Here is a 26560-nt window from a genome sequence, read left to right as displayed (position 1 = left end):
AAATTTCTGTAATTTCATTTCAATTAGGAGAGTAATTTATCTTTAGATCAATATTCAAACGACATGTGAAGAATTATCATTTGCAAATGTCAAATAAAATATAATTAAAATACAAAATAATAAAATATAATTAAAGAATTCAAGTTAACCATAAATAATGAGTCGAATAAATATTTTTATAATTTGCAATTATTCTTATAAAAACTTTATCAAAAAATAGAAAGTAGTATAATTGAATCAAATCTAATTATTTAGACATAAGAAAGTAAAAAATACAAATTAAAGAATTCAATTTTAAAAGAAACACTTATGCGAAGATTTTAGTAAATAATGAATCGAATAGGTATTTTGATAATTCGGAATTATTTTTATAATAATTTTATCATATAATAGAATTCTATTCTATAGATTTTAAAATATGAACAAAAAAATATTTTAGAAGAAATTAAGGCTCATTTATGATTTTATTAAAAATGAATTAAATAAAAAAATTTTTAAATTGATTTTTATGATATATACCAATTAGTTGGTGTTATAAAATTAATAAATTTATCAACAATAATAATAATTAAAGGAATATAAACCTCAGATTAGATGTGTTTTACGTAATCATCATATTAGATGCGTAATATTAGTATGAACTTGTTCCAGCAGATTCATGCGTTTAATATTTCATTGCGTAGCATTAGTTTTGCATATCATACGACTGTAAATATCAGTTATAATAAAGTAGATCACATAATTTCGAAACCACCGGGTGTTCATGCCGCACCCTGTACAGGTCTAACTATATTAAGCGCTATTTCAGCTTTGACATCACCGGTAAAAAATGCCAGTGCGTAACATTAATAATAAAGCCAATCGTTCCATTCATAAAATCACACAACATTATAATTATGATAATGGCACGTCGACCGGTCGCAGTCGCACTTTCAGTTTTGGACCGAACGCAGGTTCCGTCGCCCGTTGAAGTTCAGCAGGAATCGCGGTCCCCGAAGACCTGCAGTCTGTGTGAAATCGGTGGAAAAAAAAACGCGAGTCTCCGCTCAGTTACGTACCGCATCTTGGCCGTGCCGGCTACTTCACTCGTTCACCCAGAGTGATACATACCATCGCAGGCTTAAGTGACTCGTTAACGTGTTTTGTTTTTGGTTTTTGGTTCGTCGTGCCGCCGTGATTTCGACTTTCCGAGTGTCGCGCTGATTTTTTTCGCCAAGGTAAATTTAGAATTAAGATCGACACCGATTTAAATCGGGCGTGTGCGTTCGATTTTCGAATAAATTAATTTGTTTCGATGTGTCCGCGGATGCATTTCGATATGTTGTTTGCATTTTAATTAAAGGTTAGAAGTTTTCGAATAAATTAATTATATTATTGCAGGAAATGTCACTATAAATGTGGGCAATAAATCATTTTTTTTTTAATTTTTCCTTGTATTTATTTTTGAATGACATCACAATTTGTTTATGGTGGTATTATAAATTTATTAAAATTTGATATTTGCTATTTACGTTAAGCTAGTGGTTTTACTAGTTTAATGAATTTTTTTATTAAAAAAATATTTTAATAATTTAAAATTGATATTTTTTTTTCTAATAGAATACTAATTAATTAAACTGTATTTATTTTAATTAATTGTTACAAATTTTCCTTGCCACATTTGTGAACTAATTTTCCTTATTTAGTATCAACAAATCGACTGATTTATTCAAAAAATTGGCGAATGCTCCCAAATTTCCTACATCTATTTTTTTTCTATTTTATAATAATATTGTAAAATTACTAAAATATTTATCCTTTTACCAATAATATAAATACCAATAATACCAATAACATATAATTAATTGATTTCAAATTTGTAGTTTTAAATACAAAAATTTAAATTGAAATATGGTTCTATGGAAAAGTTCCCTATAAATGCTGTTAAAATCGTAAAATTATTATTTGGAAAAAAGTTATTACACAAAATCAAAAGATATGTGTAAAATGAACGAAGTCAAGTAATTGACTAAGATTTACACTTAAAAATTCTCTCTCAACCCAAATTGTAAAGCATCAAATAAATAATTAAAGGTTATTTGTGTAATTGAACATTACTAATCCGAAATATAAAATTTTAAACATTAAAAAAGAATTTTTCAACCTAAAAACTGGCCAAAAATATTTTTGTCTTAAAAAATACTATTAAATTAGAAAAATAAATATACTTTTCACTTTTACTGCTTAATATAATTAATTTTTTTGTTATAAAGTCAAAGTAAGTATTTAATAATTTATTAAACTAGTTTTTTTACGTTTAATACCATTTTTATTTCTTTATATTATTATAAAACAAAATAACAGATATATTAATTAAAATTCATGAATTTAGTTTGTAAATATTTTGATGTTTACGAAAAGTTTATAAAAATTATTCAAAATGTTGTATACTAAATTTCAACATATTTGATTAAGTTTTTACAGAAAAAAACTAATAAATAATTAAAACAAATTGTTAACTTTTGGGAAAAAACATTTTATCATAGTTTTTTTTGAAGAATCGGCCTAATTGGTTGCCCTTTGTCCACAGTTAAATATTGTTTATGTAATTTGAGAACAAAATAATAAAAAAGTTATTAGTTTGAAAATTAAATAAAATAAAAAAATGTCAATTTAAATGTTAAAAATAAACTTTATCAACTTAAAAATACCAAGAAATACATTAGATACTTTTTACTGTTAACATAAAAAATAGTTATTTTATTGTATTTTATAATTAATTTTTGTTGTTATAAATTTATGACAGGCTTAAGATTTAAACTGGGAAAATCTTCTATACTTCAAATTGCAAACTAAAAATAAATAATCAAAAAAGTTTGTCAACTTCAATTGTAACTTTAAAAGAAAAAATATTTTATTAAGCTTGTTTTTGTTGTTTCAGATAAATGTTTTTTGCGTAATTAAACATTTTATTGTACTTCATTTTGACGAATCAGCTTAATTGGTTGCCCTTAATCCTTAAAATATTTGATTGAATTCATTTTTGAGGAATCACCCCAATTTGATGACCTCAGTCTACAGTGTTGTATAATTTTAGGAAATCATCTACAATTTAAGAAATTATCCATTACAACATAAAATAAAATAAAAAAATAATAGAGTTGAAAATTAATTAGAAGGCTAAGTTGAAATATTTAATTTGAAAATTATAGTAATATTAATATTACCAATAGTTGTATAGGTTTTAATATTATTTATTTCATTAAACCTTTACAAATAAATGTGGCAAATAAAAAAAAATTGTCGACTTGTGAGACTTGTGACTTAAACTTAACTTTCAATTAACAAATGAAATCATTTAATTGGATATTTGTGGTGATTCAACCAATTTTGTTGACCTCAATCTCAATTAAGTATTGGTTGATATTATTTTAGGACGTCCTGTATATAAACAATTTAATAAAATTTACATTTTAAGTTAAAATTAAAAAATCAATATCCTTTAAAAATTACTTAAAAGGTAAAGCGTTAATCAATACTATCAAAAAACATAAATATATTTATCGTTTTTACTTTAAAAAATATTATTATTGTATAATATAACTAATTTTGTTGTTATTATTTATTTTTAAATTATTATTAATGAGCATATTTAAAATAATAAATAAAAGAGGTATTTTAAAAATCAAATGACAAATATTAGTTAAGAGTTGTTAATATAATTTTTTTTATTACAACTCATAATAATTATATATATAGTAGAATTTAAAAATTGACAATTTTAAATACTAATTTCTTACCATATTTACTTTCGAAAGTATTATTAATTTTTATGGTTATTATTAATTTTAAAATTATTGTTAATGAATATATTTACAAAAACAAAAATTGAAAATTATCATAAAATGTTTTTTTCGTATTTTAAAGTAACATATGTTTAAGGAATTGATGATTGTTAATAGATTTACTAAATTACGTTGAATTATAATATTATAAAAAAAACACAATTAAAATATTTGAAATCATTTCGTAAATATTTCAATATCAAAAATTTTTTATAAATGTTATTAAATTGTTGAACGTATACAATTAAAAAATAATTCTCCGTTCATTCATTCATTACAATGTTTCTGAATACATGCATATACACTTATATTTATTTTGTGATAATCATTTTGAATTTACCATTTCAAATTTTACGACAAGTGATTGTACATGATTTATTTCAGTAACAATATATAATTATTGTGAATATGTTAATATATTAACACGTATGCAATGTTAACTCAAAATAAAACTTACAAAATGCTACAATTTATTATAAAAATAATATTGTTTGTCGCTTAAATTACAACACCTTGTGTACGAATTATAAATGTTTATACATTATCTCATGTGAACACCTATAAAATAATAATAATAAAACTATATTGAACAATTAATTTATGATGCTTAACCTCATTTTATTGAAAAATAATATATTTTAATAAGTAAATATAAATGTTGAAATGCACTCATGTTCCATTTATAGTCTGTTGGAAAACATTTAAAAAAATTGAAATATATATTTATTAACATGAATTTGGTTTAATTTATAATCCACTTAAAACAAACTTTGGATTCCAGCCAAAATTTAACAGTACGATATAAATTATTTATTTTATCGTAAACATTATAAAAACGAGGTGCAACCAATATTTCACTAGTTTTTAATTTGAGCGTTCCAAATATTTAAAAAAAAACTCGAGTGTATATTTTCACAGTAAATTCACGATTTGATACAATTTATAATCTGAAATGATGTAATGGTGTTAGAATGAGTTACATTCTTGTTACATTTGTTAATATCATTAATGCTAACCAACGCAAATAAATTATTTATTCTGTAAATAATCGAATAGAGAAAATATTAATTTTACTTGCTAATAAGAATGTTAATTATTTATTTTATATTAGGAAACATTCACTTTTAAAATAGTGAATGGGAAAAGTTCATAAAATTTTTAATGTTTCCAAAAATTTTATTGTTATGAGATATATATCTCAAAAAATATGTACAAATGCTTAGTTCAAATTCAAAATATTTTTAAAAATTGCATTTTTATCCCCAGGGATTTTTCATATCTATTGTAATGGTGTTGAACAAATTCGTTATAAAGAATATTTTTAATTCTAAATGAGATAAATAAAATAATTTTATTTAGCAGCTGAACAACGACCAAAGAAAACACAAAGCTTGCAGTAACAATAATCAAGATATTATATTTAGAAAACGTAAACAGTCGGTTAAGTGGGTGGTTTATAAAATATATTTGTACTATAAAAATTCAATCTGATTAATGTGTGGTCACCCAGTTGCAAATTCACGTATGCACGATACAGAAATAGTAACGTGAACCGATCCCAATGAATGAGTCAGACACGTTTGATCCTAAAAATCGCATTGTGGCCTATTATAAATTATTATTTCAATATGGATCGTAGATCGTAAAGGAAATAGTTTAATAATCGTCGTCTCTTTACAATGTACAGGAAATTACAATAATAATGGTAATAACCTAGCTGGTTATGATGTTATACAGTTTTTCGCAATGTTTGAAGATTAAAACCGGAACTATAAGAGTTCATTTTGTTTATTTACCTTCTTGTTCATAATAGTTTTGTAGAACATTCCGAAAATTTTAATTGCCCGTAAAAATGAATGGTGTTACTGTGTTTTGTTTGTTTACGAACATGTTTCGAGCATAAACCGACAATACAGGTTGAAATTAACATGAAACTGAAATGATAACCCAAATTTATCGGTCAAACACCATAAAGTTTGTGCAAAATTCAATATCAACAAATATTTATATTTATAGTTGCCCTAAATCCGTCTAGTAAATATTTGAAACAAGTTAAAATATAATAATTTAAGTTTAAAGAAATAAAATTCATATCTTTTGGGAATGTCAATTTTTAAATTACAAGACACAATTAAGAGACTAAAAATATTACAAAATACAAAATTACATTGAAATTTTCATCTATTGGTATAATATTGAAGCAAATGTATAAATCAATAAAAATAATTATTATTAAATAAAAACACAAAATACAAAAGTATTTTAAATTTCTAAAAGAAAATATATTTTTATATATATTAAAAAGTTCTTGTGAAAAGATTTTATAGTTCGTAAAATAAAATATATATAAGAGTTTTTAAAACGCACTTTAAAACTCTATTATATATGGGCTGGAAATTATTGTACACTTTGTACTATATATTGTAGATTTATGTTAAGATTTGAATTTACTTTTTTAGTCTAAAATAAATAAAAAAAATGAATTGACATAATTTTAAATTTAAATTAAATTAACAAAATATTTTTAAAAATGAATTAAACTTACCTTAGTCTTTAATTTATGGTAAAAAAAATTAGAAAGAATAATATAGAAAAAAAAAAATGTTTTAAAATTGAAATAATTAATTATTTAAATTACACATATTAGAAAAAATATTAGCAATAATAATAGTTAGTTTGAAAAAATAATATAAATATTTAAAATTTAAAATATGGAAAGTAACAATTACCAGGATCAAAAGATGTTATGTATATAAATCCAGAAAATTCAACATTTCTGGCCTCGTTTTCATATAAATCCATGAAACTTTGATTATTGCGTCACATTATGTATTTGTGAGAAGTGATATATCCGATGGTGTTAAAAAAACTATTCTGACCTCTTTGGCAGAACTTTCAAAGTGCAACAAAGTATAAATTGCGATTTATAAACATTTACGTGTTCCACTTTAGTTGAATAATACAAATTATACAGCAATGGGATATTCTAGATTTGGATTAAATTTCCACACAATACAATATTTGTATATTTGCTCTTGCTAATAAAATTTCAGGTTTATTTTAATTAGTCATTATTTAATATTCAAACTGATAATTAAATATGATCATGCCAACTAAAAATTAAAGTCAATAATCCAATTATACCATCCCAAATTTATTAGCAGCTAATAACATGATTAATCTAATTTATGCGTGAGCTTGTAATTTAAGCATATTTAAAAGTATGATTTTTTATCTCGTTACACAAATAAGCGGATTATCTATTCAAATTCGGTGTGTATTTTAATAATTATTGCACTATCAATGGAAATAAATCACAGACAATTCTTAATTAACTTCAGTAACAAGACAAGCATATATTTTATTATTATTATAAGAATAAAATTGAGGTGAATAGTTTCTTCACTTACATTTTGCACTTGTATTTTTAATTGGTTATAAATAAATTATTTATTCTTCTAGGAATGTGTAGTTGTAGGAGAAACGGTTGTCATTTAGAAATGATGTCACGGCAACCATAATTTGTAATTTATATAGTATCTATGTTATATCTTGAATGTCTTTATAATTTTTAAGATTTTGCAGTTCCTGTTGTTGACAAATTAAATTGTTTGGGAAGATAATTTTTACTAATGCAGGATTATGAATTATATGTTGTTTCAATTTTTAGATGCATATTATGATAATAATTATGTGTTATTAATAACACTGATAGATTTACTGAGAACTAAAGTTTATATAAATAATAAGTGATAAAAATATATATAATTAAATAAACCAGAATGAGTCAGATCAAATTTAAATTTAAATATCTAATCATGAGTATATTGAATTTCAAGATACTGTATAAAAATATGTTTCTAGTACATATACGTTACTGTTTGCTCATTCAATTACAACTAACTTTTCAAATATGTATTTAACGTTGTGCAACAATATGCATAAATTTGCGATATAGAAAGATTAAACTATCAAATATTGCCTGTAATCGGGTAAATAATTACTCATATAGCTTCTTTAAACATTTTATACATAAATTTGAATAAAAATGACGTTATGTGCTAAATATGCTACTGTTTCAAAAATTCATTTGATTTTAATGTACAAATTTATTTAGTTTTAGGCCACAATTTCTCAAAACGTTGTTTTCCATATTTTGATATCTCTGATAGATTCTGAAATATCTATGTAAATTAACATTTGACAGGTTTCGAAAATGTGTAATAACTTTTTTTATTATTTTGTTCTTTACGCTGAAAAAATAAATCTTTTTATACTGAATGGAAAGTAAAATATTGTAAAAAAAAACAAAAATATATAATTTGTGATTAGATACCGGAAAATGTAATTTTCCTTTTAGAAAATAGGTCAGTGATAAAATAGAGATGATTCAGAATAAGCTTCATGCAACAATGAATTTCATCAAAAAGTGGAAAATAAAGTCTGACATATAAATTAAGTGACATTAACAAGTTCAGAAACAGTTCCATAACCCAGAATTTTTACCTTGTGGTATTGTTGAAAACAAATATTGTTGATTATAAAATGATTTGTAAACATTGATAATTTCTTTGAAAATTGGTTATAATATTCCAAATTTTGTGTCTTTAGAATAGGATATAGAATTTGATTTTTAAAGAGTCTCACAAACAATATTAATTGTTTAGAAATTTTCTAGAATTTATTTTTTTTCCATGTAAAAATATAATACATATATGTATTGGCTGTATGTAAGTATCAATATGATATTTGGTATTATTAATACAACTTAACCATTGATAATTACTAATATATAAAAGTATAATTTGATATTTAAATATTTAATAAAACAAATTGTTTGTTTATACCATACTATAATTATTTATGTTTCATAGGCAACAATAGTAATTATTTATTTTCCCAGAAACGATTACATTGACAAATAAGATGATTTTTTCACAAAAATATATTTTTTTCTTGATCTGCATATGTTATAGTTCTAGTAGTATTAATTATTTAGAATTTATTATTTACTAAGAAAAATTATGATACTTGTAGTTATTGTATTATTTTTTATATGTTAGGTATTAAAGTCACCAAAAATGATTTTTAATAAAAGTAATATTAATACAACTTAACAATTGATAATTAGTTATAATCTCACAGCTTTTGGTGATTTTAAATGAATTATAATGTTTAAACAAACAATATTAATTATTTAGGATTTTACCAGATGTTGAAAAATAAAATATATTTTACAGAAAAAAATATCTTTTATTTTCTTGTAAAAATCTGATATTTCTCATACAATCCTTCTAGTATTTTTATAATTATAGCCATTAAATATGAACAAAATATTATTAATGTAATTTATTACTGACAATTTCTTGAAAATTAATTGTCATTTTTTTGTGATTTTAGTGAAATACAATTTGATTTTTAAACATTTAATTAGAAAAATTGTTAGATATGCCTTACTACAAATTATTACAATACATACGATACAGTTCTTTATAGGTGACTATATTAAAGCTATCAAATATGATAAAATGTTTCAAATTTTTATGGCCTACAATTTGATTTTTAAACAGTTGATAAAATAAATTGTTAGTTGTGCTCTCTATATTTCATAGATAATAATATTAATTATTTAGAAATTCACCAGAATTTAATATATTGAGAAATATTTTTTTCTTGTAAAAATCTGACACAATTCTTGTAGTATTTTTTATCAGTGTGGTATTAAAAGTATTAAGATAGAAGTATTATTTACGTAACTTTTTTTGAAAGTATAATTTGTTAATAAAATAAATTGTTTGTTATGTACTCTATTTTTCATAGACAACAATATTAATTATATAGAATTTTTTCAAAATTTGTAACATTGGGAAATAAAATGAATTTTACCCAAAAAATTTTTTTTCTTATAAAAACCTAATGTTTATCATACTCCCTCGTTGTATTTTTTATAAGATATTATACTTAATTTAACCGTTGATAAATTCTTTGAGAATTATTTATAGTGTCAAAAGTTTTTGTGTCTTTTGTGCATTACGATATGATAAACTCTTATGTTGTTATGTAACTATGTTTAATATAATTTATCTCAAAATTTACCACAAAATATTACACGAGGAAATTAATTGAATTTATCATAAAGACATGTTTTTTTTGTAAAAATTTGGTTTTTTATCCTACAATCCTCATAGTATTTTTATAGATAACTACCAAATATGATTTTTTACAAAAGTATTATTAATGTAACCAAATCATTGATTACTTCTTTGAAAATTAGTTATAATGTCACAACTTTTTGTTACTTTAGTGAAAGTATTTTTCACTCATTGTTTATAGTATATGACGAAAGTATTGTTAACATACCTTTACCATTGATAATTTCTTGAAAATTAGTTTTAATGTCACAAGTTTTTGCGACTTTAGTGAAAATACAATTTGATATTTAAACATTAAATAAAATAAATTTCTAGTTATACCCTCTATATTTCGTAAACAATATTATTAATTCTTTCGAAATTTACCAGAAATTATTTCATTATAAAATAAAATGAATTTAACGGAAAAATATATCTTTCTTGTAAAGATCTGGTATTTAAAATGAAGTCCTACTAGTATTTTTTAGATTAATATATTAAAACCACCAAATATGATATTCATATAAATTGTTATTTATGTCCTTTAGACAATAATATTAACTTTTTCAAATTTGTCAGAAATTATTACATTAATAAATAAAATAATTTTTACAATTTTTTTTTTCTGGTAAATATGTGTTATCAAATATGATATTTCACGAATGTATTAATCACTAATAATTTCTTTGAAAATTGATTATAATGTCACAAGTTTTTGTGATTGCCTTATGTCTTATATCTCGAAATTTACCGAAAACATTGATGTATATGTTATACATTTAATTTATCACAAGATTTATTCTTTCCAGTCTCCATTTGAAATAAAAAGAAGTACATTTTATCTCAAAATTTTATGGAGTACTTTCAGTTTAAATTGAAAAAAATTGCTGCTACTGGTTGCAGGAAAGTCGTTAGTAATAATTTACCATAATTTGTGTTGCTGTATACACATAAATATTTTCCCAACTTCTCCAATAAATTCAAACGTTGTCATTGTATTCCGATGTCCGAGGCACCGCACCCTTATAAACTCTTTTATTGGAATCAATTCACGAGATTCTTGAACATATGCCGCGCTTAAATTATTTTAATACACTCGTGACAGCGCTTAAACAAAGATTTATCTCGTTGACCGTACGGAGTAAAAGCGAAGACCGCAAATAAGTAGGTCCCCATTATAATTCCATCCTTAATTGGTAATAATACGCGAATTTTTATGGGTTCGGCGAACATAAAAATCGTTATTAACATTGAACGTTTCAGATATGCAAATTATACTCGACTAGGTAAATTCTATTTTGCAACTGTGGATAAATTACCGAACAAATTTTCCTGAAGATGTAACAGTTTTTTCATTTTATTTTTACTGCATTCAATTAATGATTATTTACGGCAATTTCCGCTATTAAATTAAAAACATAAACGTTGCAGTAATTTCTTCGCAGAGGAATGCGAAAAATTTGCGTGGTTTGAGGACAATAACTATTATTATCATAAGCGATAGTAACGCCGATTTGTCTTTGTACTCCAATTAACTGGTTTGTTTATCTGCAGGTGATTTTTTGTTTAAATAAACCTTACATTCCGGAGGTGTTTGTTGTTCCGTTGGTGCAGCCAATGTAGGAGGCTGAATTAATGTTCGAATTAACATAGCAAGGAAACCATTTTCGTATAATTTACAGTGTCATTGAAGAAAGCGTTCGACTCATTTCTGAAGCGACCGTGAAATTCTAAAAATGTCTAGACGAAACTTGTCATTTTTTTCATGGACCTTCAACTTCCACGCAAGACAAAGGACTTTCAAAAAGAAATGTGCTAGGGAGAATGTAATGCAAATGAAATGATACTGAACGAGTACTTAATAAGAAATCTAGTCACAAAGAGATAGTATAATGAACTTCTAAATTTGAATCGGTGTGTTTCATCCTATCGTGAAATGAATATATTGTATATTTATTAGGTCATTGTTTGAAGAATATGACCCAAATTTTTAAACGAATTTGGTTGTTATGAATATTTTCAGAGAAAAACTAGCTGGCCTAGTGCTAAATTATTTACAACATAGATAGCTATGATCTTTGAAGAATATAATATGTAAATATAATTTAACAAAAATAAATTTCGTTATAATTAATATCTATGGGATACTCATTCAATTTATGACAAAACAAATTTTCACGAGATAAGATACGTTTATAGAATTTTTATTGAAAATATTTATTTAATTATTATTTAGTGTATATATATATTGAATTTTAGTTTCAAAGTACAGTGTGGCCATATTCTAATATTTTTAAAAAATAAGATTTTTGCTTTTTTGATAGCTTATTCCATAGAAATATAAATTCATAAGAATACTATGATTTTTAATTTTTCCACAGAATTATGATTATGTATAATTTTTATATACAGTGTATACCCATTTTAAAAGGTGCTTAATCCAGTGTTTTAGTAAGAGTTTCTATAAAAAATGTGATGGTATAATTTCTTGAATTTTCAAGACTAAAAATTATCGTGTAGGTTTTGCTTTTGAGTCGAAAAACGTCACATAAGTCTATAAGTAGATTTTCATATTTTCATGCTTTACAGTTGAAGAAAAGTCTGTTAACATCGGACAAAAAATAAAATTTTATGAGGATGTCCAGTTTTAAAATTGGCAATATTGTATATTAACTGTTTTATAAATTTAAAATATTATAATTATTTTCATTCCAAATTAATTATTCTTGATTTATTAATTTGCTTTAATAGTGTAACAATAGAAGAAAGCATTATTTTTACTTTACTTTTATTTGTCCATTTTGAATAGCGTTTTTAATTAATATATATTTATATTTTTTAATTGTGTTTTATATATTTTACTATACAAAATTGATATTTAAAAAAAGTAACAAATTTATTTCTTTAACATTAAATTATTACAATTTTACTTGCTTCAAATATATACTAGACTGATTAGGGGCAATCTAATAATATATAAATTTTTATTGATACTGAAATTTGCACGAACTTTATGGTGTTGCTTGATTGATTTAGATTATCTGTTCAGTTTCACATTAATTGTAGGTTTACGTTTAAAACATGTTCGTAAAGAAACGAAAATCAGTCAGTTTTATCTATTTAGTTTATATTACATATAACAACTAAATTCCACCAATATAGCACATTAACATTTTTATTGAATTTTATTTAGTTTTTTTAATTCTAATTCAATTTCAAAAATACATATTTTCATTTGGAAATGTAAAATTTCACTGTTTATTATTAACAACATTTAATTCGAAATTAAAATTTCCTTTCTTATTCAAATTATTTACTCCTTCTATTAAAAAGATATAATTAAACATTGCCAAATAAATTAATAATCACAGACAATGATACTTGGCAGGGAATATCTTAACTAAAGATTGTTTAAAGTATCATAAATTATATATTTTTGAGAAAGTTTCCGACTACTTAATTATATTTTCCATTTGAATTAAAAATTCCCATATTATCTTAAAAATTTTCTTGTATTGAAATTATTTTTTATTTAATTTGCTTTAATATGAAAGCATTATTTTTTACTTTACATTTATTTATGCATTTTGTATAGTTTTTGAATAAATAAATATATTTTTATTTCAGTGCACTTCTTATTTTGAAATTTTAGTTTTTTTTACATATCTTTTATATTTTTGTTGTAAAAAATTTTTATTCCAAAAAATTAATAAGTGTATTATTATTATATAATTTTACTTGTTTCAAATATTTACTAGGCCGATTTAGGACAACTGTAAATAAAAATATTATGATGTTTGCCCGATAGATTTGGGTTATATTTTTACTTTCATATTAACTTCAACCTGTATTGTCTGTTTATTCTTGAAACATGCTCGTAAATAAATAAAACACAGTGACACCATTCATTTTTACGGACAATTAAAATTTTCGGAATGTTCTACATAACTATTTTGAACGACAAGGGAAATAAGCAAAATGAACCCTTAGTTCAATGAAGTAAATTTTTAGACGAAAATAATGAATATATCGAAATTTATCGGATATATTGATATGTCACAATTTATACATTTATCTTAAAAGGTTGATTTTTTATACTGATTAAAAATATTTATTTTGTTATATAATAATTTACACATTTTATTTTATTTTTTGTTAGACATTTTAAAATCATATTTTATTTGAAATAAGAAAAGTTATTCATATTATCTTGAAATTATAAGGATATAAGATTTTTATGATAGATTAATATCTTTTACTAAATATTGTCTGTAGAAAGTCATTTCTCAAAGAAAAACTAAACAAAAAAGTTATTACTCTTTTCCAAAATCTGTCAATTGTCAGTGCTCGTAAGTACCTCTGGTATATTAAAAAGTAATTTGCAGCAATGAATGTTTATTCCGGACTCTTCTCCATCTGGAAAAAAAATAAACAATTTGGACACCCTGTACATTTATAAGTAAAATTCAAATTTACTTTACATTGCAACGTTTACAAAATAAAAAAAAAATGTAACTGATATGGCACTGAATTATAAACAATTTGAGCTGCAGAAGTATTCGACCTGGTTCATTTATTTATAATTTCATGACATGAGATTGACATCTCAATTAAAATTCTTTAAGAGCAAGAAAGTGCATTTTGCAATAATTTTAAATAAGTAATAAGAAATTTCATAGTTAAATATATAATAAATTAATTCGGTCAAAATAATATTCAGGACCATATAAAATCAAAGATAAAATGAGTTATTATTTTTTGAGAAATTGAATAACATATATATTTATTTAAACTTATGTATTAATAAATTCTTTTAAAATTACTCACTTCAATCATGTGTCTTTAAATGATAATTTGAGAAGGAAATATGTCTCATTGTTTTGCAGCAGGTGTACATAGTTGTAATACAACAAGTAGCCAAATCCAAATTTATTGCAGGAAAAAATCACAATTTGAAATTCAAATATGCGGTTTTGTCAACAAGTGAATTTATTGTCGCAGCAGCGGATACGTAATTCTAGACATTTAATAACGGTTTTCTGAATTTACTGTTTGTTCAATAATGTTATATATCACTTTGCAATCCGATGTGGCGATAAAGTAAAAAATCTTATTTAAGAGTGTGACAAAATGTTCACTAAACAATTTAAACCATGCTAGTTTAAGTAGGATGTAATTTGGTAAATAATATATTAAACACTTAAACAATTATATGTATATTTTTAGGTATAAAGAAAACACACACATTTAGGTTGGGATTATTATGAAGTAAAAATTCTTGTCACTCATATGCAAATTAAGATGTTTATCAATAATATTTCATATTTACCATACCATTGACTAAGATTCCAGCATATACTATATTGGCACTACTATTTAATAACCACTTATTATTAACAATTAAGAAATTATTATTTAGTAAGATTTATTGACCTATGATTAAGAGATACAAAATATTTTCTAAGATGACTGCCTGGTTAATTATTATTTATGGCACATTTCCAAATGTTAATGTTGTAATCTATTGTAGGAGTATCCACCACCGAAGTAGCTGGGGAAATAATTAAGCAAACTAAGTTTAAATTTCTGAAAAAATTGCATAATGAAATTTTAAAATTCAAATTATTTTTTACATTGACAAATTGAAACTCATAGTGGACAGAGACAAAATTAAAGATTTTTAACATTTTGTAAGATATTTAATAAAATGATTTAATTTAAATTTTGACTTGTCGATATAAAATATATATTACAATATTCTATACTTTTTTACTAATTTTGACAAGTTGAAATCGCAAATATTAGTCTGAGTAGGTTAAATAAAGAAATACCTTTTTTGTAACAATTTTTAACATTTATTTTTGATAGGATTTGTATTATTTTACTACTCACTTCCAGTGGGAAGAAAGAATCTAAAAAAAAGGGAATTAATAATTAACATAAAAAATCAAGGTATAAATGTTGCTGATAGGGCTAAAAACTTAGGTGCCTCCGAAAGATAGTTTACAATGTTATTAATGTGTATTGTTTCATAATACACTCAATATAATGCAATAATAAATAGTCCTAAAAAAAGCAACTGTTTTTATAGAAAAATTTGAAGAATCAGTAAATGATCTTGTGTACTAGGCAAATAAAAAATTAATTAATTGAGTCATATAATATCAGTGTGCAATGCGATGTTGATAGAATGAACACATGTATTTCACTAAAGAAACCATAATATTTGAACAAGACAAAATATTTGGACAAAAATATATTAATTAATGTAATATTAATTATCCTCCAGAATTTTTGCTAGTGTACTGACTGATTTAAATGCAGTCCTCCAAATAAAACCTAGACTCTAGGTACTATTTAAAAACTTTGAAACACGGTGGAAGAAACGTTATGATTACTGTTTATTGTATTTTGATTATAATTAATATTTTTATATAATTTAAATAAAAAATATTTTTCTTTAGGTATAAAATGAAGATTGTAAAAGTAATATTGCATAATAATTTAACATGAAATATAAAATATTAGGATTGCATTTAATTGAAGGTGTGCATTTCCTAATTAAGGATAAAAAGTAATGTGTGCTATTTCTCTGGCCACTACTATATTCTATAGTAAACTTAGAATTTGTTTCAAAAGTAAGGTAAAATATTTAACGGGGCGATTCTTGGTTCTATTCAGAAGTAGTGTTGAGTGACACTTCATACGAACGTATCTCTTAAGTTTGGTATACATGAACATATATCAAAAGACATTTTTACTACAAAATATTGTATGTCACTGCTTTTTCTCCCAAAAAGAATTATTTTTATAGTTCTTACTCACAAACTTGATTTTGAAAAAAAGAAAATGCCTCTTGATGCAAAGTAGCTGTGTAATAAATTTTATTAAAAGAGATTAAAAAAGTACATTTCCGTACCAGTACTTTACCATCTTGAATCTCAAAATTTAAGAAATATGAACATTAATTCATAAAATTACCGCAATATTCTCCTTTAAATACTTACTAATCTTTACTTTTGTAACATACTGTATAAAATTATTGGTGTTTATGTATTTCTTTGACTCGTCCATGTCAAAGAATAACAATTTGCAAGGTTGATATAAATTTTGCCATACTAACGTTTCTTGCGATTGGCATTTTGTAGATTGTATTTCCTGTTATACTGAATTTGTTATACTGAAGATGTTGGTTGTTTGTTAAAGTATTCATGAACTTCTACAAAATTGAGTGACTTGTGAATCAAACCATTTTTTTTTTTGTAATTTGAAACATTGTTTCGATTAATTGGTATTGGATATAACAGGGGTAAGTCTAGAGGAAGACGATATATATTAAGTATAATACAGTCATGAATATTAAAGTATCTCAGTTTAAGAAAAAAAAATCTTTTGGTTTGTTACCCTGTTGATTAATTAGATTACATATTGATTAACTAATTTTGTAGTTTGGTTGTGTTTAAACTGACAATACATTATCTTGTTTCAGCCTATTCGGAATTTGTCTTCTCTGCACAAAAGAGTAAGTATAAGTTTTGTAAGATGGAATCCAACATAATGTGTTTTGCAGAAACTGCTAATTTAAAATACATTAACATGATACTCAACAATTTCTTTGTTTCAATAAGATGCTTGACCTTTCATTTCAGGGTATTTCCCGCCAATATTATATTTCTGAAAATTTATACTTTCAAGTGGGAACGAACTCTTTTATTAATTAATTAATTACTTTAGAATTAATAAGCATATGCCGAGGTGCAACCTAAATATTTGAGTGAATGTGAAGGGGTCATTGCGAAAGTTAATGCGAAATAAAAAATATAAAGACAGATTTTGCCAGACGCAGTTACATTACTCACACTGATTTGTTTCAGAAGAGAGCGTTGTAAAAATTTATACTGACCATATAAGTGAACACAAATTGTCAATTAAGAATGGAAATATTGAAATTTATTGCCATAGAAGCTTGATTAAAGCAGTAATTTTAATCGTTTGTAATCAATTAACTTAATTCGATACAAACAATTAAGCTTTTTCAATTACTTTCTACCAAATTCTTGGACACCGGGTGGTTTATACGAGATACGTTAAATTTATATAATCGCATTAAGAAGAAAAAAGTTTGATTGAGATTAATGAATAGGAGACTAAACCCTTAAACACTACAGTTTTGGTTTCTTGTTCAAAAAATGATTGTTAAGAATTTATTTTATACATTATATTTTAACTGTGATTTTTACTGTAATTATATACTTTTAACAAGATTATACGTTTCCAAAAATTATAAATAATTTTTTACATAAACATTCAGAAATGTTCTTACTATTTTAGCTTTAACACTATTGGTTAAAAATATATAAATTATTATTTGTAAATATTTCAACAACAATTTTATTTTAGTAAAAATAACTATTAAAAGGTTTTATTTTTATTATCTGAATCCTGAAAGAGACATCATGCACAATAGAGATAGTAAGTCTCCCAGTATGCGGCAGACGTCTACTGTCTCTGTCATGTATGATGTCTCTCTCTAAATTCAGACGGGTCAAACGCTTTTCCTACTGTATAAATAATTCCTGTATAAAAAATGATTGTAAAGAATTTAGTTTAAATTCTAATTGTGGTTTAAACACTACAATTCCTTGGTTTTTAAAAACTGAACCCTTTTTAAGTTTATTGGATTCTAAAATTTTTGTTTAAAAAATGATTGTTAACAACTTAGTTTACATTCTAACTATGATTTTCACTGAAACGTGTATATTTTTAACAAAATTCTATATTTGTAAGTATTACTAATACTTTTTTATTTATATAAACTCTTGTTAAAAATTATAATTCAGAATAGTACTTACTAGTTTTACTATTAATTTATGTCTGTTGGTTGGGTTATATTTTCTGCAAATGTCTTATTAACAACAATATTTTGATAAAAATAATTATTAAAAATCTTTAATCTTGACTTCATTCCACAAATCTTCATAACTTGTATGATTAGAAACTTAAAACCCTATATTATTTTATAAATTGGCTAAACACTTAAACACTATAATTCTTTGGTTAAACTCTTTTTAAGTTTATTGGATTTTAAAATTTGTTTAAAAAATGATTCTTAATAATTTAATTTACATTATGTGATTTTCACTATAATGTTATATTATACAACAAAATTGTATATTTCTAAGAATTATTATGACTTTTTTATATAAATAATCTTGTTAAAAATTATGCTTCAGAAATGTATTTTCTAGTTTTAGTAATCTGTTCCTGTTTGTATTGTTATATTTTCCATAAATGTCTTATTAACAAGAATATTTTTGATATAAATAATCATTAAAAAATTTAGTCTTTACTCCACAAGTACGCATATCCTTTATAATTATGAACTTATAATAGTCTACACTATTTTATAAATTAACTAAACACAACAAAAATTGAACTCTTTTAATATTTTAACTGTGATTTTCTCTGTAATGTATATAATTTTAAGATTCTGTTTTCAAGAATTATGTAGAATATTTCTTATACAAATCAACTGATTCTGGCTAAAAATTATGATTCAGTAATATTTATGATTATACTATCTTTATTGTTTAAAAACAAATATGTTCAATATATTATTTCCACTAATAGACTCTAAAATTAACATTATTTTAAAAATTATTGTTTTAGTACAAAAAATATCAACTAGTTTACATTCTTTATAACGAGAGTAAGTTGGCATATACAAAAACAACGATTTCTTGTTAAAAAATTTGATCTGATATAGGTTTCTTTCACTCCGTCTACGCCAAAGTCTATAATTATATTTTTATGCAAGAACGTAAGTTAACAACAAACCCTGCATACCAACATCTCCTACGAAGTTAACGCATTAAGATTATAATGAATACTCCTGTAATTGCTGTTTACTCGACGTATTTAATTAACTTTTAAATATGGGGAATTCTCCAAGATAATATATTATTTAACACTTGAACAATATACAATTTTCACTCTATGGTTATGCGAAACACATTTTGTAAAAACGATAATAAAATCTTTTCAATACATTAGAAAACTAACAGTCCATTGTTTGCCTCTGTGATGTCACAGAGAATATTGCCACTTTCCATTCCACGATTTATGAATTAATTCCTATAACAAATTAGAGTTAATTTTTTAAAGTACGTTAGTTGTGTGTGGTAAATTTATTGATGACACGATGATGAGCGTGGCTGCCTTTAAAAACAAACCAATTTAATTTTAATTTCCGATTTAGTTAACAGTAATTGAATCCGTGGTGTCAATGGAAGTTTATTGGAGAAGTTAGATTGCATTAGTCTGCAGTTAAATTTAGCAGACCTTACGATCAATGAACGTATTGAATTAAAAATTAGCATGTGGAATGTGTATGTATTATTGTAACTGATATTATATTAACATGAGTTGAATATAAATCGTGTAAATTAATCTTAAAAAATATTATGATGTACCTGACATGGCATGGAAAATTTAAATCACACTCCATTAGGTTTATACCGAAATAGAATAAATATTTTTACTTAATTTATAATTTGTATTGTATGTATGACGGTCACAAAATATTTAGAACGGAATAATAAAATACACCGAAAATAAAAATAAGTCTTTGAAGTGTTGCAGTCACCAACTTTATGGTATAATGAAAGGTTCAATAATATTTTATTTTTGCGAATATCTAAACAGATCACCGGATACACAGACATATTATTACAGATGGAAATATTTCAGTGTTTGTTTTAGAATAAACTGCGTCAATATAATTCAATACTAATCTTTATGAGAATTTATATTACTGTATTACAATGTACAAAATTAATACATGCACACTTACATAGATTTAATAAATTACACTGTGCCTCTTTTGAGGTGGATAATTAGAATTATAAAAAATCAGAGATTAGAACAAATCTAATTTATAGCAAGATCAATTTCTTAATCACAATGATTATTATATTCGTAAGTTTTTAATATTAAAAAAAGTTAAGTTGGTCTGGAAAACAGTATGGAATATTTTATTAATATCCGTAAAAAATTAACAATAACTCAAATATTTCAGTATTTTGTGGTGAAACATTTGACTTTTATCACTGCTTGCCATCTTTTAGGCAGAGAGTCAATTGGAATTTGTTGCCACTGCTTCTGTATGGTTTGAAAATGTTCTTGTTTGCTTTTGAAGTTATTCGTTCGGATGCGACGGTCTAATACATCCCAAGGGTGCTCAATAGGATTTAGATCGGGGGACTGAGACGGCCATTCAAGAACAGTTAAGTTTTACACAACCACTCTTTAACAATTAAGACGTATATTTGGGATCGTTGCCTTGTTGGAATATCCAACGAAGTGGCATCTCTTCCTCGGCAAATGGAAACATTGTTGAACTACTGGCCGTCTTACAAATATTCTACCATTCGATCTAAATAAATTAAATTTACTTTCGTCACACCAAAGGAGTGACAAGTTGAATTCTACAAACGTCAGAAGGAACGCTCTGTTTTTGACAGCAGTGGTTTATTGACTGCAACTCGGCTATATAGTTCCGCAACAATAAGGTGACTTCTCACACTTCTGCTACTAATATCTTGATTAAATTGTGTCGAAATTTGCTAAGTGATTTGCCTTCATGTACTGCGATGATCTTTGAGGGAGTCTTAATAATTTTATCTATCTTGGAAGTGGGTTTTCGTGTACGTCCTGGTTTACGTCGATTTTCAACACTATCTTGAGTGCTGAATTTATACAAAATCTTCGAAACAACACTCTGAGTAATATTTAATGTTTTTGTCTCATCACAGCGAGGAACAGAAATGTTTTTGCATGGTATTATCCAAGGTCGATGGACTCCACTAATTCTCACATACATTAACAGGGAATATCTACCTCCAAAATGTTATCAGACCAATTATTCAATCCATAAGACAAAGACTGGTAGAAAATTTCATTTTTATGGACGATAATGCTTGGCCCCACCGCACGATAAATGTCCTAAATGTGTTAGAAGAAGCAAATGTTTGAATTGGCCAGCGTATTTGCCAGATTTAAATCCGATCGAGAATGTGTGGGATATGAGATAGGTCAGACAATTTTAAGGAGACTAGCCCACAACTCCTCAGGTGTTAATTGTAGCAATTCACAACGAATGAGCCAACATTTCCCAAGAAAACATCAATAATTTAATTCTTTCATTGCCATGGCGGATTAATTCATTGAGGAAGAAATACAGAGTATCTATGTGTTTCTTTAAAATACATTATTTTACAAATTTACTATTACTTTTTTGGTTCTAGTTTTTTATTATTTTTTTTCTACCAGTGTTAAACAAAACCAAACAAACAAACAAATATGCAATCTAACAATTGTAATAAAGCAACAAATTTATCAATTAATTACATGTTCTCTTTTATTCCGAAAAATATTGGGTTGTCCAAGAATTATATTAATCTTGTTGCATACAAGTCAGTTAATCCTAATATAAAAATAGTAATGCTTTAAATTGTTGTTTAAAGGGGTCCCATTTCTAAGTACAAATACCTTGGCAACAAATTGATTTACAAATACCGAAAGCATTACGAAAATTACTATTTAAAAGTGTTAATTTTAAAACAAATCGTAGAATTAAATAAATAATTTACTAATTTATTACTCGTGAAAATAATTATTACAACATTTGTTTTTTATTACAGATTTGACGCATTGAAACAAAAACTATATAATATGTGAAAACTAAGACGCAGTGTATTGGATTATGGATTTTGGTAGTTTATTTCAATAAATATGAATAAAACAATGAAGTTCGCAATTTTTATCACATTGCTTGCACGTAAGTTAAATAATTTAAGACATAAACAGACGTTTAATGATTTTACATTTGCAGTCTGTTGTGCCCAAACGACCCGACCAACAAAGAAACCAGTAAAAAAATATTACATCTGCCCCCCTCATTTCAGCAGAATCAACCATCGATGTTATTACTTCAGTAAGAATCAAACTGATTGGCAAGACGCCTACTTTACTTGTAAAGCACTTCATGGTAACTTGGCCATTATTAAAACAAAGTTTCAAAATAAACTCATAACAAGAACTCTCAACAACTCCATTGGTAAGTGCTACTATTATTATCGTCGACATCATGTATATATAATGAAATTTGATTTTACAGATCATGTTGACAGATGGTTGGGAGGTCAGTATGACTGGCAGCAAATGGCTTGGAAATGGGCGTCAGGAAAGAAAGTGACGTACAACAATTTCTTAAAAAATGAAACGGATAAAGAGAGCCTACAATGGAATTGCATTTATCTGGATGCAAACAACAGTTATAAGTACGAATAAATATTAATCTGCTTCTACCATCACATGTCATTTTTCTTTAATATATTTCAGGTGGAACTTCGAGAACTGCATAGTCAAGAAACACTTTATTTGCCATGCTAAACTTAAGGTGGTTTCCAACAAACAAAAGATTAGGCTCCTTCGTCAATACAAAGTCGATAATTATAATCAACTAAATGAAGTACCAGTGCCCGAAATTGCTGCCAACAACGTGACCAACTATAAAATCAATCAACTTAACCCAGCCTATGCTTTTTCATCTAAATCACTGAAGCGAACTAAGAAGAATAAACGAAAAAAGGTTCCCCGTTACAACATGACCGAAACTCGGTATGCCAATGGCACAGCAAGTTTAAGATTTGGTCTCTTCCATAATGAGGAAGGTAGCGAAAATAAAAGAAATCGGCGGAAAAACAAAGAAATTTACAGAGAAGATAATGGAATTGTAAAGAAGATGCGGTCGAAAACTTACTACAAAGATGCCAAGAATCCGTTGTACCCGAGACCTGTCATTCACGAATATAATTTTCCCAAAGAGTAATATGAAAAAACTCATGTCTGTGATGTTGAAAACACCACAATGATTAGACTATGGGTTATGTGTTTTGTTCTTTCTTTTGACATCATTTTTTACGTGTCCTTTCAGTGTTGAAAACACTATTTCATTATTTATGTAAATATCATAAGTGATATTCCATTTGAATTGTGTCTCTAGTACGTATGATTTGAATTATTCCTATACGACGATTTAATTTTGTATTATACATTCAACAGTGCTTTCGTCTAATTTAAATGTAAATACATGATATATTTATTTTTGTTTTGAGTGTACATGGATTATTTTAAATAAATTTATTTAATTGAGAAATGTATTTTACTTTGATACCCTTATAAGATATACTTTGATTAATAATAGAGTATGTACAGTGGTGGCCAGAGAAATAGTACATATTAGTTATTCTTAACGTTAATTAGGAAACGCACACGTCTAATTCATTAAATAATTTTTACATAAGTGCGCTTTGTTCGTTATAACTACCTGTAAACGGTTAAGAATGGATGCAACGAAATATTGGCAATGATAGTTTGAAATTAAATTTCACGATTCTCCAATTAATAAACACAATTCATCTTAATTTGATGCTTTTTGATGTTTTAATAGAGATTACATGTCATTCCAAAAGTTTTAAACTGTATTTAGACCCAGACTTTAGCCAGTAGAGAATCTGAACATTTTTTTTTCTTTTAATCAACTTTGAACAACTTTGAATCCATGTAATTGATAAATTATAGTTGGTAAATATATTTTTTTAATGATTCTGTACTATGCCAAGGAATAGAACTGCAAGCTTTTATTAACAGTATTTTTTACCATCTCATTTAGTTCTATTGATTATTAATTCATTATTTCAAAATATACTTTACTAAAATTCTGGAGCATAAATGTATTTTTGTACAAACTTTTATTTTTCTCTTCTTTTTTATACCAGTGGTTTCTTTACTGAAATATATTCTTGCAAGTTTTGTTCATTTAGTCTTTTAACGATATCAAACAATGTTTAGACTTTGATGTTTCATTTTAATTATTATTATCTTCTTCTCTGGAGCAATATTTGTTTCTTCTAACAAAAAAAAAAAAAAAAAAAACAAAAAAGTAAAATAACAAAATATTTTTTTATACAGACTGCTTAGAAATTTGAATGAAATGCTTTTATAAAATATCTTACAAAATGTTTTATTTTAAATTTTGTGCTATTTGTTTGGCCACTACTGTAGATATGATTACTAACGTATTTTTTTTTTTGTTTTTAGTCTAATATGAACCAAATATAGAAATAGTTTTTTACTTAGTGATTCATCAAATGTACTTTCAGTAGATAAAATTTCAAAAACTAAGAGGTATCACTTGACCCTCATTGCCATTTGAAAAAATTTGGAGAATGACATAGGGAATTGCTTTTTGCGTCAAAAGATGTTGAAATTAATGAGTTTTTGCATTTTGTCGGAACGCGATACGTTATACATTAGGAAAGAAATATATAATGAAATAAAAATAATATGGTTAATATTAAATTAAAATTACCGTTTCCAGTGCTGCAATCACAGTGGTTCGTTAATGTGAGTTTTAAACATAAAACCATCATCTATACGATAAGGATAGGCAACTCAGATTACTGATAGTAAAGTGATCAGAACTCTGAAGACTGAACCCGACCAACATTGAAATTGTCAAAGCACTTATATTTAAGTATATATTGGATTTTGAATTATTTATTAACAGGAATTCAAAACAGTGCTTTTTATAAATTAAATTTAAATATAATATTCTCAATAAGTGAATAATAAAACCCATTTTCTTTCTTAAATAGCACTACAGTCAGTGAGACGGTTGTGCGATCTTATTTAAAAAGTATCAACCACAGCACACCCAACTAATCTAATAATTTTTTTTATATAAAAGTAAACTGTACTCACCAAAACAAATAGTAATGCCTAAAATTAATAAATTATTCTCTAAACGCATTATAGTTTACAATTCTTGTTCTGTAAGTTGAATTTACTAGTATTATTATAATAATACTGCCAATAAACTTGCATTCACTTATTAGACGCAGGTTTATCATATTATCACTGCTTAACACAAAAATATTTTACCACCATTTCCCGTTATAATTAATAAATACAATTACTCAATAGTTCACTTAGTAAACTTCTATAAACCGAATATATAATTAGCGAATTTGATGGATTTCTTCTGAATGCAATGCAAACTAGAATTAAAGTGCAAATTCTGTGATATTTTTTTACACATTCTTTAATTATAAAAAGACGTAGTAACTTTTAATAATTCTTTATAATTTTTCTCGTTATACTATAATAAGAATTGATTGAAACATTCGTTCAATGTTATTGCTTCGTTGAGAAGTGACCGTTCTTGAAATATTTATAAACGTTTAGGAAAAATAATAACTCCGTACACTGAAGTCACTTTCTGGCAATATGGGATATGTAAATATTGGTGAGAGCCAAAATAAACCAATATAAAATATTTATACATCTGAAAATGTCGTGATTCTCTGTATAATTTTTAAAATTATTAATTGTCGTAAAAATCTTAACATGTTGTCAGCTACTCTAGCAACAGATAAATAACAATGAAAAGTCTGAATTCTGTAAAATCAATCTATCTGCAACAATTTAAATGAAATTTGCCTGGAATTTATACAACGAGATGCCTTAAGTATGATACTTGAG

The 26560-nt window shown here is 25.1% G+C and overlaps 1 protein-coding gene across 2 annotated transcripts; it reads left to right on the top strand.

The window, feature by feature from the left end:
- The first annotated feature begins 951 nt into the window (after positions 1 to 951).
- Positions 952 to 24173, top strand: LOC109594015 (uncharacterized). 2 transcript variants are annotated; one of them, XM_020009178.2, is made up of 6 exons: positions 952 to 1217; positions 17445 to 17477; positions 22657 to 22793; positions 22848 to 23072; positions 23133 to 23295; positions 23357 to 24173. In XM_020009178.2, the coding sequence occupies exons 3-6, from the start codon at positions 22748 to 22750 to the stop codon at positions 23844 to 23846; spliced, it is 924 nt and encodes a 307-aa protein (XP_019864737.2). In that variant the 5' UTR covers positions 952 to 1217; positions 17445 to 17477; positions 22657 to 22747; the 3' UTR covers positions 23847 to 24173. The 2 variants fall into 2 exon arrangements, with proteins under 2 accessions (XP_019864737.2, XP_049822502.1); XM_049966545.1 differs by lacking the exon at positions 952 to 1217 and adding an exon at positions 17058 to 17264.
- The last annotated feature ends 2387 nt before the right edge of the window (positions 24174 to 26560 follow it).

This window comes from Aethina tumida, chromosome 4 (assembly GCF_024364675.1).
Source record: "Aethina tumida isolate Nest 87 chromosome 4, icAetTumi1.1, whole genome shotgun sequence".
Taxonomy (NCBI): Eukaryota; Metazoa; Arthropoda; class Insecta; order Coleoptera; family Nitidulidae; genus Aethina; species Aethina tumida.
Note: the sequence above shows the minus strand (reverse complement) of the source record. Positions and strands in the feature narration are given on the sequence as shown.

Coding starts and splice junctions, on each gene's coding strand:
- LOC109594015 (XM_020009178.2), top strand. CDS start 22,748: ATGAATAAAACAATGAAGTTCGCAATTTTTATCACATTGCTTGCAC. Junction 23,073..23,132: donor AACTCTCAACAACTCCATTG/GTAAGTGCTACT, acceptor TTGATTTTACAG/ATCATGTTGACAGATGGTTG. Junction 23,296..23,356: donor GATGCAAACAACAGTTATAA/GTACGAATAAAT, acceptor AATATATTTCAG/GTGGAACTTCGAGAACTGCA.